This window comes from Caenorhabditis elegans, chromosome X, assembly GCF_000002985.6.
Source record: "Caenorhabditis elegans chromosome X".
Taxonomy (NCBI): domain Eukaryota; kingdom Metazoa; phylum Nematoda; class Chromadorea; order Rhabditida; family Rhabditidae; genus Caenorhabditis; species Caenorhabditis elegans.
In genome coordinates, this window is record NC_003284.9 from 6,201,110 (window position 1) to 6,214,754 (window position 13,645).

A 13,645-nucleotide genomic window follows, 5' to 3' on the forward strand; every position below is an offset into this window, starting at 1 on the left:
AAAGCACTTTCACATGCTGGCGAAACCGAGTTTTTACAGTTTTTTGATACAAATATAAAACAATTAAAAGTTTTTTGAGATGTTTCACTATTTTTTTCTGACAGTTCTTTAAAATCACCTTATCATTTAATAAATAAAAAAATTAGGCTAATCTAAAAATAGCATTTTTTAACCGACACGTTTAAAATACTAACCCACCAAAAACAAATTTTCGATAATTGAAAATTAGCATATGGCCCCTTTCAAGCTATTTTTGAGTACGGTATAAAATGTTTCAGCTGAAATGAATGCTATTTCCAGATGAATCAAATGATTTACTATATTTTATATTAATTTTCAAGGAAAAATGTAGAAACAACATGGTGCAACAGCTTCGGTTTCACAAGTTTTTTTTATGTAGTCTCTTGGTTAATCATTGCATTTGAACTCTTAATCACAAACGGTGATTCTCACCAAGAGATACATGTTCCCAAAACCGCAACATAAATTGAAAGTGATATCCGAACCCCGAAAATAAAAACTGTTCTTTATGTTTGACCTAATTAATGCTCTCGTCAAAAATGGAGAAATAAACACGTGCCCTTCTCCGTGACTTTATTCCACCAACGGAAAGTATGATATAAACTAGTTTGTGTGTCCTTCTCCGTAAAGTTGTGACAACTATGTAATGAAGGGGAACTATCATTCGAATAATCTTGACATGATGATAAGCATTTTCATGTTTCTTTTGTTGAAACAAAAAAGACAGATTCCAAAGGACGAAGTCATCGGAAGTTTAATTCATTAGTAGAATTTCAAAGTGGGAACGTGATTTGTGATAACAGACGAATTCATTTCAACACAAAATATGGAATTTGGGGACTTTTTTTAGTTTTCAAGTGAGCATGCATAAATGGTAAATGGCAAAATTGTTCAAATCAATACCCGGGGTTTGTTGGAAATTGGTATATATAATGGAGGAAAGGTAATAATCAACGGGGAAACTATCAATATAATCTACAATTTACAGAACATCATGAGTTTCAGAAGACTACTTAGTTAGATTTGGCAAATGCAACCGGACCGTCTTGATCTTCGGGAACTGGGTAACGAGCGTTGAGTTCAGCAAGAAGGTCGGTGACTGTTTTTTCCTGGAATGTAATTTTTTATGCATTATTGTTCGTCCGTGGCGCTATGGTTCTTGAAAGCGTAAAATGGGAATAATTATCATAACCGTTTTTATAGGATATAATTCAAAAATATCTGTATCACTTTTCATTTAAAATATATTACCAGTCAGTTGTAACAAAAATTGCCCCCATGGGAAAGTAATATGGAATGAATATACATGGGATAAATATACTCAAATAGATTAAAGAAACCACATTCAATTACATACACACAATTAATTTGAATTTTTCAAAATTTATATTGTATGTTTTGGCAAATTTCCAAATTTAAAAGTTGTGAAATTTTCCAATAAAAATAAAATTTTTGCGTGTCCTGCAATGTTTACAAAGCAAGTAGTCGAAACAATTTTTGATGCAGTTTCAGAATTATAATAGTTGAAAACATACCAGTTACTATATGCTTTCCACACAAAATTTGTTTTTGAAAACGCATAAGTCGCTTAATTTTATGCTTGAAACGGATAGAGTGGAATGATGTGTTCACAAAAGACTTTAACTAATACAAACTGTTTGATAGAAAATTAAGATAAAAAGTACCAGAACTTGGCTTGCAAGTATAATTTTGATTTCTGATTTTGATAGTTCTGATCAAATTTCACCAAAAAGAATATACATAATGTTGCAATGTATCTTCAAACAAAAAGACATCAGTTGCACTCTTTTTTGCTCATTTGATTTCAGGAGCAAATTCGAAGAACTCACATCAATGACCACAAATCTCTTCTTATCCTTCGAGAAAAGATAGTCCTCTCCCTTGTAAATATCGAACCACATGCCATGGATATGAAGACGACCAGACTCGAGATACTCTTTGAGAAACTCGTGTGAGCAAATGTTTATGAGCTGTTGCAGAACGTTGATCTGAAAATCAAAAACAGTTTTTTTTTTTAAAGTTAAAGTTGTTAAAATACTTGGGAAAGTTTATCTTCCATTGCGAGTGTGTCCATCGGGTCAATTATTGCATCAAATGATTGACTTGGAGCAACTTCCGATTCAAATTTCATGGATGATGGACCACGATGAAGGCGCTCGTTGAGTCTGAATAGTATGAACATCAGTTTTTCAACGCTTTAAAAACTTGAAGTAGGAACCTTTTGACAGAGGCGAATCCATTTCTTCTAACCCAATGGTCCATTGGCGACGTAACATCAAAGTTTTTCGGACATTGGTGGAGACCGTAAAGAGTGTTGATAGCCTATAAAAAATTGTCTTATCACTTTTTATCAACAAAAAAAGAAATAAACTTACTTTGCAGTCCGAGTGCCCGCATACGACAATATGTCTGATACCACCTCGTTTGACAGCAAGTTCAAGAGCCGCTGGTTCGGTATTCACGGAGACTTCAGAGAAGGCACCTGCAAAAATAATACTCAAGATCGCCATTCAAATCGCCTTTTTTACAAAAAAAATGACTAAACCTTGCAAACCGGGCATTTGCGTTTGAATGTTCTTTGTACGTTTCCCTTTTTTTTTCAGAAATTAGTATGTCATATGTTTTAACTGGATGAAAATAACATAGAAAATAACAACCGAAAAAAAACAGGCACATGCTTCAGTTTAATGTGAAATTGAAATTAATTAATACATTTTTATAATTGAATTTTAAAAAGTTAAATCTTGAGTAGCAAAATATTTTAATGGTCAAACTGTTTCAAAAAATCTACGAAGCAAAATGTCATATTGAGAGCTTTTAAAAATTACTCAAATAAAATTTATTAGCTGGTTCAAATTTTCTATTCGGAAAAAATGACTAAAGTTAGCTAAAACTAAGAATTTGCAAATTTTTCAATGTTGCTGGTGTTGGAAATTAATTGTGTTTAATTATCACCCTATTTGGATTTTTTCAGATGTTTATTCTTCCATTTTTGGTTGAAATGAGACCATTTTCAGTCAACTTAAGCATAAAAATCAATTTTTAAAATTTTGCCCACCTCTGAAAATGCCGTTCAATTACCAAAAAACCGAAAAATGCCAGCTTAAATATGACAAGTTTTGTGATAATCAAAGACAAGTGTTTTTTAAGCTACTGAAATTGTAAAAAAAAATCTTAATTTTTAGCACTATTTTCCAAAATGATAAACCCTATAAAATATTTTGAGAAATTTTTTAAAGGAAAGGTCTCTTTTGTATGTTTTGAGTTATTGTTACTTTATGAAAGGAATACGCAAATTTTGCTAATCGATCTTCAGAAACTTACCGTAATTTGGAGCATCTGGAATCATGTTCCCAGCGTTTCGAACAACGAACATGTCTCCGACTTGTGATTGTGTGAACCGTGTGGGCAACATTCTGGAATCCATGCAAGTGAACATCACCGCAGTTGGCTAAAAACAGTACACATTTTTCATTTAAAATACCAAATCAAAACTCACACTCGGATTGTTTTTGATCTCTTCGAATTGCTTCACAAGATCCTTTCGAATAGTGTTCCGAAATTGAATCACTCCACGCAAGATTTTGTTCATTTTCTAAAATAGTTAGTTAGTCTGGCGGGTTTGAAAGAAAATCGAAAAACTGATCTCTGTCGAAATGCGTAGTTCGTAAAGTTGGTAGCGGGAGGCAAAATAAAAATTGAAAGCAAACAAGAGAAGCTGAGAAAACTGTCGGTCAAAACTTTGAAATGTACTGATAACTATTTGTCTAGTACGTCTCTGAACGCACTCTTCAGCGGAGATTTTTCTCAAAATGAAATCGAAAAATCAGTGAAAAGTGTAAAAACTGACTTTACACCCAAGGACAACATTGACCGCTGCAAAAGTCAACGTGTATGTTGCGAAGAACAATCGCTCTCGTGGTTCAAATCAATACACACATAAAACCAGCAAAAAACGATCAGATATCAGTGATTGGAGTACATATACGAATCAGTGGAGTTCAAAACAAAAATTGAAAAAAAAATCAAATCAAAACAATTGTTCATAGAAAGGCAACCCTGAAACAAAGTGATCAAAATGTGACTAGAACAATAAGAACTATATTACTAGAAAATCTAAAAACAAACATGAATTCTACTCTTTGTTGGAAATTGTTGGTTCATTGTAAATCTTTCGAGCAGTCTTATCCATAGCCTCCTCTACAAATGAGTCGATGGGGTGCACAATAAACGGTATTGTTGCAAGACCCAAGCACGTCACTGTCCACTTTCTCATGTTTGTTGGCAGTTTTGTAGACTTCTGTAGGAGCAAGTTGGAGAAGAAACAAAAGCGGTTTATAGTGAATCCTGGGATCAGGACTGATGCAAATGTCTGCCATAACACGGTGTCCACAGCGGCTATCGCAACCTTTTTGGTCTTTTCGGTGCTAGTCGAATGGGTCTTCTGAAAATTTAAATAATTGAAAAACGAATCCAGAACAAAAATATACCAGAAAATATTTATTATTCCCTCTAGTATAATAGTATTACACAACATTACAGTGATAATACTATTTGTATCCAGAAGCGCGTTTTTAGTGATTCCAAAAGTTTTCGAAGTGTCATAACTCTAAACCTAAAAAGTTTAGCAAAAATCATTCAACTGAAAAATCAACATATAGCATTTCGTCTATGTGATAATAATTATCACAAATTTCATCACAATTAGGTCAGGAATTAGGTCAGTATATTTTAGGTGAAAAACAATTTACATGAGATTTTTTTTACAATGTATCTCACTTTTTTAATTACGCAAATGAAATCGGGATCAGAGTTTAAACTAAAATATTTATACCAAAATTTGAAAGAGTTTGAATAATCTTAAACTTTTTGAAGAATTTTTTGAATTCAGCCAATTTGGTTGATTTGGACGTTACCCCACTGTCACTATTACATTTAAAATGGTATTTTTTTAATTGTATTTTAAGTTTTCAGCGTCAATTACGACTTCCACGAAGCTTAATTGAAATCCTTACAATATATTCCTGCAGTCCCTTATCTATCGAATCGGCTGCAACATATCCGAAGGCGACGACATACGAAAATTTGACGACGACTGGTTTTACAAGCGATCGGAAGGCTTCTCCAACCTCGTTGGCATATCCTGAAATTAGCTTTTTTCGCTTTTCAAAAACCTAGATTTATATGTACCTAAATATCTGAGAGGTGTCTCCCGGAAAATGTCTTTTTTAATAATTTCTTCGACTGGGGTCATCTGGAAACAACAATAAAAGAAAGAAAAAAAACTGAAGTGATGACAAGATAGGTACAAAAAGGTGAAAAACCATGCAGAGAAGAGAACAAAAAAACTTAAATCAATAACACATAGTTTATCTAATAATTTATATGACCCGTAGATAAGATCAAGTTAGCGGTATGATACACGAGCCATAACAATGTACAAGATGAGAATATCGATTATTTCAAAAATCCACGGATCACAGTGTTAAAACCATACGGAATGGTGAGCATGAGTCGAGCTTCCAAATATCCAATGAAGATTCCTGAAAGTTTATGAACAGTTTAAGGAGAGATTTGATCAAGTTCATGAAAAAACATTTTCTAATAAAATTTGCAATACCTAAGTAGCTGCCAAACCCAAAACATGGTGAAGTTAAATTTTGTTTGGAGTGTTTTTTTTAAAGAATAATTGCTTTTTGATCTTTACGATTCAATTTCAATTTTGCAAAAAAAATTGGCTTACCGGCAAGAACATCTGTGATATAATGCCTTCCCAAGGCAACTCTTGATAGTCCGACGACCAAAGGAAAAGGGATGAACGGAATGACGTAGAGGGGAGCAGCATTATATCTGAAACCAGATTGTTTTTTATCAATTTCGCTGGATAGTAAACTAACGCCATAACGAGAAGCATAGCTGCACGAGAAGAGTGGCCTGATGGGAATGAGTAGATGTCGACTGTGTGTTCCAAGAGCTGAAATCACAATTTGAAATTCTGATTCGATATGAACCTGTGAACCTTTGAATATGTCTTTATTGGTCGTTCTCGATGAAAGTAGAATTTGATGATTGCAATGAGGATCAAGTCGAAATACAAACCTAAAAATTAAAAATTTTAAAGGATTTTGTTTTCCAAAACTATAAAAATTAAAACTTACCAAGATTCAGAACAACCAGCCCATATTGTGTCATTTCGCTGAAGTTTTTTCCATAGGCAATGATGAGACCCAAAGTGGCAACGACAAACCATGGGAACCCGTGAATCTGCAACTTCCAAATGTTTTTTAATTGAACTGAATTAATAAATCAACTTACGAGCCACTCAATCCATGTACATGCGGTTTGATATTTATTTTCGTCATATAACCATTTTGAATACGTTTCGTCTGCATTGATTCCCCAGTGAATTACTGAAAACATTTGAAATGAGAAAGAAAAATGTTAGAAATTTTACTTACGTCGTTCCATCGTCGATAAAAAACAAATTTCGCAACAAAATAGTATAAAATCAGTGCTGACGTTGACTAAATCATTGCAGAAAAACAATAAAAACGCTTCTCCGAGAGGACTACGAGGCGTATCGGTTTTTAGTCCCCGCGCACTCGGCCATTGCCTTCCCCTCTGTTTCTGCCCGCTAGGAGGCACACAGAACGGAATGGAGACATATAACTAGCCACCACACACTCTCTCTTAACTGCTGCGTGGTTGAGAGTGGTAGTGTGCGGTACTTCGGTCCTCGTACTCTCTGGTTCAATCCCCGCCGGAAACTGAATGATGACGCTTCGGCCCATCCTCTACAGATTGTGCATGTTAGGTGTGCTTCGGCCCCGCTTAAAAACGTAACCGTACGTTTTGCTTATTTATTTTTTGGAAAATACTTAGTTTTTGGAAAATCCTTACAAAGATTGTATAATATATCCCGATGGAAAAAGATACTTCAGCTGACAGGAATGCAACTTGCGGATATCAAACTTTAAAAATCTTTGAGTCAAATGTTCAGTATCTTCGATTGCCAGAACAATTTATTCAATTCAAAAGTTAGAACACATTTCATGGAATACAAATGAACGGGAAAATGCAAATTTGTGATGAGCTCTTCGTTTGTCTTCCCCGGAAGCGATGCCCTCTGTGACTTGAAAATTCTTCATCGTCTCGTTGAATCGGTGCAAAACCAGCGGTACAACTGTGTGTGACCATGTCACAGGTTCCAAATTTGCAGTCTGAAGAATCGAAGCATCCTTGAACAGTTGCAGAGAAAATTGCAATCAAGAGAACAATCTGTAAAATAAAGTGAAAAATGGACAGAATAGTTTTAAAAAATCTTACCTGAAGAGATTTTGACCACATCTCTATTGAACAGAAAACGTTGTGTTGCTTTGTTGAAAGATGCTCAAGCCATTTATAGCAGCTGCCTAATTGAATTGAAATGTTTTATGACGATGGGAATGGGAATATTGTAATTTTGCAAAAACCCTGGAAGATGCAACTCTCGAAAATCAAACATGAAAAATCAATGGTCTTAGACACCTTCAAAATTGATACTCGCCAAAATCTACAATTTGAGCTTCCGTATGATTTTCGTATGATTTGATTTATACATTTTTTTGATAAGATATGAAAACGTTTATTAATCACTACCCGAGTAAAGGTAGATTAACATTGAATGGAATTAGACGATTGAAGTTGTTGAAGTTTTGCGACGGTGAGAACTGTGCGAGCTACTTTTTGAGGGTTTCTTTTTGAGATTATGTCCATCTGAGAGCACAATGTGGTCTGTAACAAAAAATTATAATATTTAATTTTCAGATTCAAATTTTTATAGGCTACCTCTGGAACTCCAATTTTTCTGCAATACTGTAGGAATCTATCGACGTTCATTTTGGATCGAGTAGTAGCAATTGACTAAAAATTGGTCCAAATTAGAAGTCACTAATTTTTAGTTAGAAAACGTTACCGAATCTGTTGAAGACGCAAGAGAGATTGATTCCGGATGAAGTTTATTTATGAATTTGCAAAGTTCTTGCCCGTCTGACAACTGCAAGCTGAAACTAATGTCACCCTTATTCAGGGAAAACGTTGGTCCCAGTTTTTCTCTCATCAACTTTCTTGCACTCTCCACGTCATTCGCTATACCAGTTGCAGGAGCGCGAAGTCCTGACTCTGAAAGTAGTTTTTTTGCGTGAATAACTAAGTACGGAAGTGAAAAGAGAAAAGTAGAATAACTTACTATTCAGGTTTGTCACACTTGAAGTGATCGGTTTGCTTGCAATTTTTTGAGCAGCTGGCTCTTCTGATCTACGAGAAATTGCGGATGCAATTTTGGTAGTTTTCACGGGGATTTCCTTTTTGACAGTTGCAGTGTTTGTGGATCTTGTGACAGTTGTACTCTGTATCGGATTGGGGCGACGAACAGTTCCAATTTTCTGAAAATGAATACTCATGAAAAAGGAGCACACTATTTAAAAGCTTACAGTTTGAACGTTCCCATTTGTAGCAATTGGGCGGGGTGTTGGTTTTGGCATAGGTGCCACTTTGGAAATGGGCTTTTTACCTGGAAAAAGCCAGAATAAAGTTGAATAAATAGCTGCCGTCAGTTTGATGGCAGACTGGCTCAACTTTGGAAAACCGTGTTTTGTATTTTATTTTTGAAACTTTGACGGTCTCTTGAAACGATTGTCAACGGACAAACAACTTTTTCTGAATTTTTTGTTGTATATTCAAAACACTTGTTGATATTTGCAAAAAGAGCCAAGTAGATTCTAAAGGTAAAGTAATAACGTGAAACACTAATACAGAAAATATGATACATGTATGCAGTATTCCTGCAAATAAGTGGGCTAGCGGTACTTCTGTAGTATACCTGACCAAAAAATATTTCTAATACATTTTCTAAGAACCTTTTGAAAATAATAAACTAATCGACACCTGGGATTCATTTGCGCCTGAGGCTTAGAAAAAAAAATCCTAAACATATTATGAACAACAAGGGTCACGTGAAATTTTACTGGACTAATTTTAGCAAACCAAAACCTACTTAAAGAAGAAAAAACTAACCCATTCCAGGACTCGACAAGCTGCTGCTGCTTAATTTGGATTTTTCGTTATCATTATTGTTATTATTGTTGTTGTTTTGCTCATCCGGAGTACTCTGCCGTAAATTCTCTTTTCCACCGTTGCTTGTTGGCAAATGAGATGGAACGGACGAAATCTTGTTTTGAACAATCTGTACATTATGGGATTTTGCATGTACGGAGGTGATTGTCCGGGACTCGACTAATTCCTGTAAACCAAAAACTCGAGTTATTCAAAAACTAAAGTGGCACTCGTGTTGGCTATTCTAGCAAGGAAAAATTACAAAACCGCAAATATCTCATGCATATTATCACTGCAGTTAGTCCATGGTTGAGTCAGTTAAAAATCAAACAAGTGGGTATAAATACTGACTAAGGGTGAGTTCCTGAAGAATATTAACACATAAAACAGATGAACAGGTTGTAAGTGGAAAATAAACCTTTCGATGGTTACTCGTCGGGAAGAAGACATTAGACATAGTCATAGAAACGTCGCGAGGACCAGAAAACAAAAGTTGTTGGGAGCGAATATTATAGTTTCGGTTAACAAAATGAAAGAAGCTGATATGCTGTCAACAAAAACACATGCAATAACTTACTTTCGGTCGATGATTAAGATTTCCGTTCACTGGTCGGTGGTCATGTTGAACATGTTTGACTGGTTCAGGAGGGTTACGCGTAGCCCTGCAAGCGATTAGTAAAGGAGTAGAAAATAGAAAAGGTCAGAGGATAGTGAAAATGACCATGGTAAATGAGAAATAGGAAAGGATGATTTGGAAGGTCCGGAAACCAATGTTATATTTACTATGAACAACTTGTAAAATTTTGCGCAAATGCCCAATTTTTGAAAATTATATAGGGAAGTTCGAAGAATTTTAGAAAAAACGGTATTGAATTTTAATTTGCTAAATTTTTGTAATTTCTAAAAAAAGAGTAACTGTTATGCAGTTTTTATTTTTATTTTTGGACAGTTTATTCTTACTTTTCTTCAAATTTAGGAGTAAGAGTGGGAATTTGTCTGAATTTGAAAAAATGCAAGAAGCAAACTTAATGTTTTGATTAAGCCATTTGAACGCAAATGAGTAGAAAATGAACAGTGAATAATTTTTGGGGAAATTATTAAGGCTAAATTAAATAAGTACCCGTTCTCTTAGATTATTTGCAGTCAAAATTGTAGAAATTCATTGCCATGAATGTTTGTTATTTTTTGTGTTCATTAAACCTTCACCCATACTCGTCAGAATTAATTATCCACCACCCGCAAAACCCATTACTCCTCTTCAAGCAGTGGCTAATTGAGATGTCAACCCGTTTCCACTACCCACTTCCCCGAATAATTACCTCGATTCGTTATGCGGTGGATGTTTTTCGGCGACAATTGTCGTCGATGCTGTCGTTGTGCGCTTTCGATCCAATAGAACATCATTTGAGCCATTTGATGTAGTTGAGCAAGCAGATGTTCTACCATCGAGCCACTTGAATATGTGCACGATGCCCTGAATATTGCCCATGTTAATTGAACCGCATAAATTCATGTTCACACAAAATGTGCGGTTTTTATCGCTTTTCGTTTCAGTTCAAAGGAGACACTTACCATTTCAATAATATCCATGGATGGGCTTCTTAATGGATTGCATTCTAGTTGCAGGTAACGGAGATCAGTCATTTTGACAAAGTCAGCCGGCAAGTATGATAAATTGTTATGCGAGAGATCCAAAGTGCGCAATTTCAGCGAAGAACACAATTCCGCTGGAAAATCCTCGACACGGTTTCTGGAGATTTTCAGAACTTCCAACGATGTCAGGTATCTCAGTTGTGATTGTAGACTTCGTATGTCGTTTTTAGAAAAGTCCTGGAATTTTAATTTTTAGACAGTTTGATTTAGTGAATTTTTAGTGGTTTTTTTACCAAATGTGCAAGCGTTGGAGCCAGACGTCGAATGCCTTCTGGGATGCATGTTATCTTATTGTTTGCAAGAATTAGAGCTTTGAGTGGAAGATCAAACAAACCATCCGGAAGATGAGAAATGTCATTGGAGCTGGAAGAAGTTGTGGAATTTAGTTTTGTAACTATTGTTTCTACCTAAAATCAATAAAAGTAAGTTGTTCGAGGGAGCATATACACGTAGGAATTGTTCGAAAACGGTTCGAGCTGGCAATGCATGAGATCAGGCAGTCGAAAGCTGAAAAGTCAGCTGGCAGTGTGGACATTCGGTTGTCGTGGAGGTCTGAAATACGTTGAAAATAAATATGAATAATGGGAATGGCATTCGTGCGAGGCTCGAGAAATAGGAATTTGCAAATACCTAAGCCCATTTTGGGCTCAACGGTAAAATTATCTGTTGGGAAGTTGGGCTCGGATGTGTCTGGAAAAGATCAACTTTTTGAATCATAAAAATTAATGTAGAAATATAGAAAATTATTTTCTTTATTAAAATTGAAAAGTTTGAAAAATATTTCAGTGAGCCGAAAAAATTTGTATGTCTTTTTTTTATCAGAAAATAACAATTTCTGGCACAATTTTCAAATATTTTATAAACATGTCAGCACAATTAAAAATTATTTTCGAATAAATAAAATATTTTTCTCTATTACTACAGCAATTTTCTTTTTGAATTTGCACTGACAATTTTTTAGCACTGACAATTTTTAGCACTGACAATTTTTAGCACTGACAATTTTTCGCACTGACAATTTTTTGCACTGACAATTTTTTGCACTGACAAATTTTTGCACTGACAAGTTATTGCACTGACAATTATTAATTGTTGTAGGGACGTGACAATGTCAGTGAAAAAGTCAAAATTTTAAAAATTAATTAAGATTTTTCAGTCATTTTATTCAAATTTTATCTACGAGATTAGCTCCTTTGGTCACTCAAATAAACCCGCTCTGAATAAATCTCACCAAGAAATACAGTGTCCAGAAGCGCAATATTCGAGAAAGCTTCAATCGGAAACTCAGAAAGCCTCAAGCCGTGAAGTAGGAGACGTCCCGAGTATTCAGCTTCCTTGAAACGTCCTCCAAGTGTCGATGTGTATGATGTTGTCTGAAAATGTTGGTTATAAGTCCCTTTATTTCATAAAAGTTACATAGTCGAGAAAAAATGCGTTTGGGAATCAGAATGATAGATAACACTTGCTTTGCTGCACTTTTTTCTCATCATTCATTTTGAAACAGGGGATTCCCTTTTTTCGCTCAGTCCTGGTATTTACTCCCGATATATGTTCAGTTATTTTTACATTTTTACACCCAACCTTGAAGCGAAAAACTGCGGAAAAACAAATTTGTGGTTGGATTTATGACTGGTCGTTTCCCAGCTTGTCACTAGTACAATATTACACTTGTTGAGAGAATGTGTCCACCACCGGCTAACAAGTGTTAGGAGAAAAAAGCAGATAAATAATTAGGCGCATTTTTTAGTGAAAAGAATTGACTAAACGTTTTCTCTATTTAGAAACATAAACATTTTCGAGACTCGGGAATGGAATGAAATAAATAATTGAAATAGGTCAATTAGAGACTCACTTGTCCAAAATGGATAGATCCCGTTGATGTAGTGGAGCGGCTTACAGACGGTTCAGACGAATCATGGTCCGATGTGGAGCGATGTTTGGAAACTGCCATTGCCTGATCGCTCGCATCGCTCTTTTTCTTTCGCTTACCCGTCCACGAAAATGTTAGCATTACCTGAAAAATCAATACATCTTGAAATAGTACAAAATTATTTGCATTCTAATCGGAAAACACTTTTGAAAAAAAAAACTGAAAATTCAAAAATTCAGAAAGCAGTGCCGCTTTGAGTGTTAGGTGGAACCATCAAAAACATGGGAAAAAAGACAACGGAAACAAGTCCTAGAACGGATATAAGAAAATGGCAGGTGTCGTTGACAATTGGAAAACCCATAAAGCATTTCAGCCTATAAATGGAGATGAAAATGCTCATGAAACCGAGGAGCACAAAAAAAAAATGAAAATCGAGCTCGATGTCGAGATCACAAAAGGATTAGGCCAACGAACATGAGGATTGACGGATTATGAGAGAAGAAGAGAGAAAGTGCGAAAAGAGGGAAAAATGATTGGATTTTATAAACAATTTAGTTTGCACTTGAATGTGCGAAGATAGTGAATGTAGCTAGAAAATAGAAGAATAAAAATCTAGATATTTGATATACTTTAGAACAGTTTGAGAAAAGTAAGAAAAAAAGCTTGCAAAATCAAAAGACCCCTATAATTTGAACGTCAGGAAGGCAGGAAGTGAGAAATGTGAAAAAGAAATCCTAATGGAAAATTTGAAATCGCCACTGGTATAGTACTCTTAAATACAAATAAAATCAAATACTGAGCCCAGCCCTGTTGCTGAAACAAAAGACGTGAAAGACGACTAAACTCACTAGTCAGCTTCAGAGTACATTAAAATATTGAAAAATATATATAGCAATACTTGTAGAAGTTCTCAAAATGTAAGTTGTTTTACATCAAAACTTTCATTTTTTGCAACATTTAGGCAAGATGTGTAAACTTTTAACAAAT

The 13,645-nt window shown here is 35.0% G+C and overlaps 5 protein-coding genes and 3 non-coding genes across 8 annotated transcripts; 3 read left to right on the forward strand and 5 right to left on the reverse strand.

Annotated features, from left to right (window-relative positions):
• Positions 1 to 765: 765 nt before the first annotated feature.
• On the reverse strand, positions 766 to 3,637 carry bca-1 (Beta carbonic anhydrase 1). The gene is made up of 7 exons (NM_171701.7): positions 3,542 to 3,637; positions 3,367 to 3,493; positions 2,418 to 2,524; positions 2,261 to 2,364; positions 2,081 to 2,207; positions 1,872 to 2,030; positions 766 to 1,130 (listed from the first exon to the last, which is right to left on the reverse strand). The coding sequence occupies exons 1-7, from the start codon at positions 3,632 to 3,634 to the stop codon at positions 1,035 to 1,037; spliced, it is 813 nt and encodes a 270-aa protein (NP_741809.1). The 5' UTR covers positions 3,635 to 3,637; the 3' UTR covers positions 766 to 1,034.
• A 433-nt stretch (positions 3,638 to 4,070) lies between these two features.
• mtp-18 (Mitochondrial fission process protein 1) lies at positions 4,071 to 5,296 on the reverse strand (the record flags this gene model as incomplete). The annotated part of the gene is made up of 3 exons (NM_001129709.3): positions 4,071 to 4,486; positions 5,058 to 5,185; positions 5,233 to 5,296. 3 exons carry the CDS (start codon positions 5,294 to 5,296, stop codon positions 4,178 to 4,180), a joined length of 501 nt encoding a protein of 166 aa, NP_001123181.1. The 3' UTR covers positions 4,071 to 4,177.
• On the reverse strand, positions 5,253 to 6,578 carry T13C5.6 (Phosphatidic acid phosphatase type 2/haloperoxidase domain-containing protein). Its single transcript, NM_076639.6, has 7 exons — positions 6,501 to 6,578; positions 6,358 to 6,452; positions 6,201 to 6,306; positions 6,062 to 6,141; positions 5,940 to 6,016; positions 5,786 to 5,892; positions 5,253 to 5,585 (listed from the first exon to the last, which is right to left on the reverse strand). Exons 1-7 carry the CDS (start codon positions 6,508 to 6,510, stop codon positions 5,500 to 5,502), a joined length of 561 nt encoding a protein of 186 aa, NP_509040.2. The 5' UTR covers positions 6,511 to 6,578; the 3' UTR covers positions 5,253 to 5,499.
• A 147-nt stretch (positions 6,579 to 6,725) lies between these two features.
• C14F11.14 lies at positions 6,726 to 6,872 on the forward strand. The gene has a single exon (NR_071250.1). It is a non-coding gene; the product is annotated as an Unclassified non-coding RNA C14F11.14 (non-coding RNA).
• A 178-nt stretch (positions 6,873 to 7,050) lies between these two features.
• Positions 7,051 to 7,454, reverse strand: C14F11.7 (EB domain-containing protein). Its single transcript, NM_076640.8, has 2 exons — positions 7,369 to 7,454; positions 7,051 to 7,320 (listed from the first exon to the last, which is right to left on the reverse strand). Exons 1-2 carry the CDS (start codon positions 7,387 to 7,389, stop codon positions 7,093 to 7,095), a joined length of 249 nt encoding a protein of 82 aa, NP_509041.1. The 5' UTR covers positions 7,390 to 7,454; the 3' UTR covers positions 7,051 to 7,092.
• A 197-nt stretch (positions 7,455 to 7,651) lies between these two features.
• lrch-1 (Calponin-homology (CH) domain-containing protein) lies at positions 7,652 to 12,802 on the reverse strand. The gene is made up of 13 exons (NM_076641.7): positions 12,641 to 12,802; positions 12,020 to 12,161; positions 11,196 to 11,340; positions 11,022 to 11,151; positions 10,708 to 10,965; positions 10,455 to 10,609; positions 9,713 to 9,797; positions 9,097 to 9,322; positions 8,514 to 8,593; positions 8,270 to 8,465; positions 7,997 to 8,202; positions 7,870 to 7,944; positions 7,652 to 7,815 (listed from the first exon to the last, which is right to left on the reverse strand). The coding sequence occupies exons 1-13, from the start codon at positions 12,737 to 12,739 to the stop codon at positions 7,696 to 7,698; spliced, it is 1,917 nt and encodes a 638-aa protein (NP_509042.1). The 5' UTR covers positions 12,740 to 12,802; the 3' UTR covers positions 7,652 to 7,695.
• Positions 10,019 to 10,140, forward strand: C14F11.18. Its single transcript, NR_071251.1, has one exon. It is a non-coding gene; the product is annotated as an Unclassified non-coding RNA C14F11.18 (non-coding RNA).
• Positions 10,646 to 10,794, forward strand: C14F11.22. Its single transcript, NR_071252.1, has one exon. It is a non-coding gene; the product is annotated as an Unclassified non-coding RNA C14F11.22 (non-coding RNA).
• Positions 12,803 to 13,645: the final 843 nt, after the last annotated feature.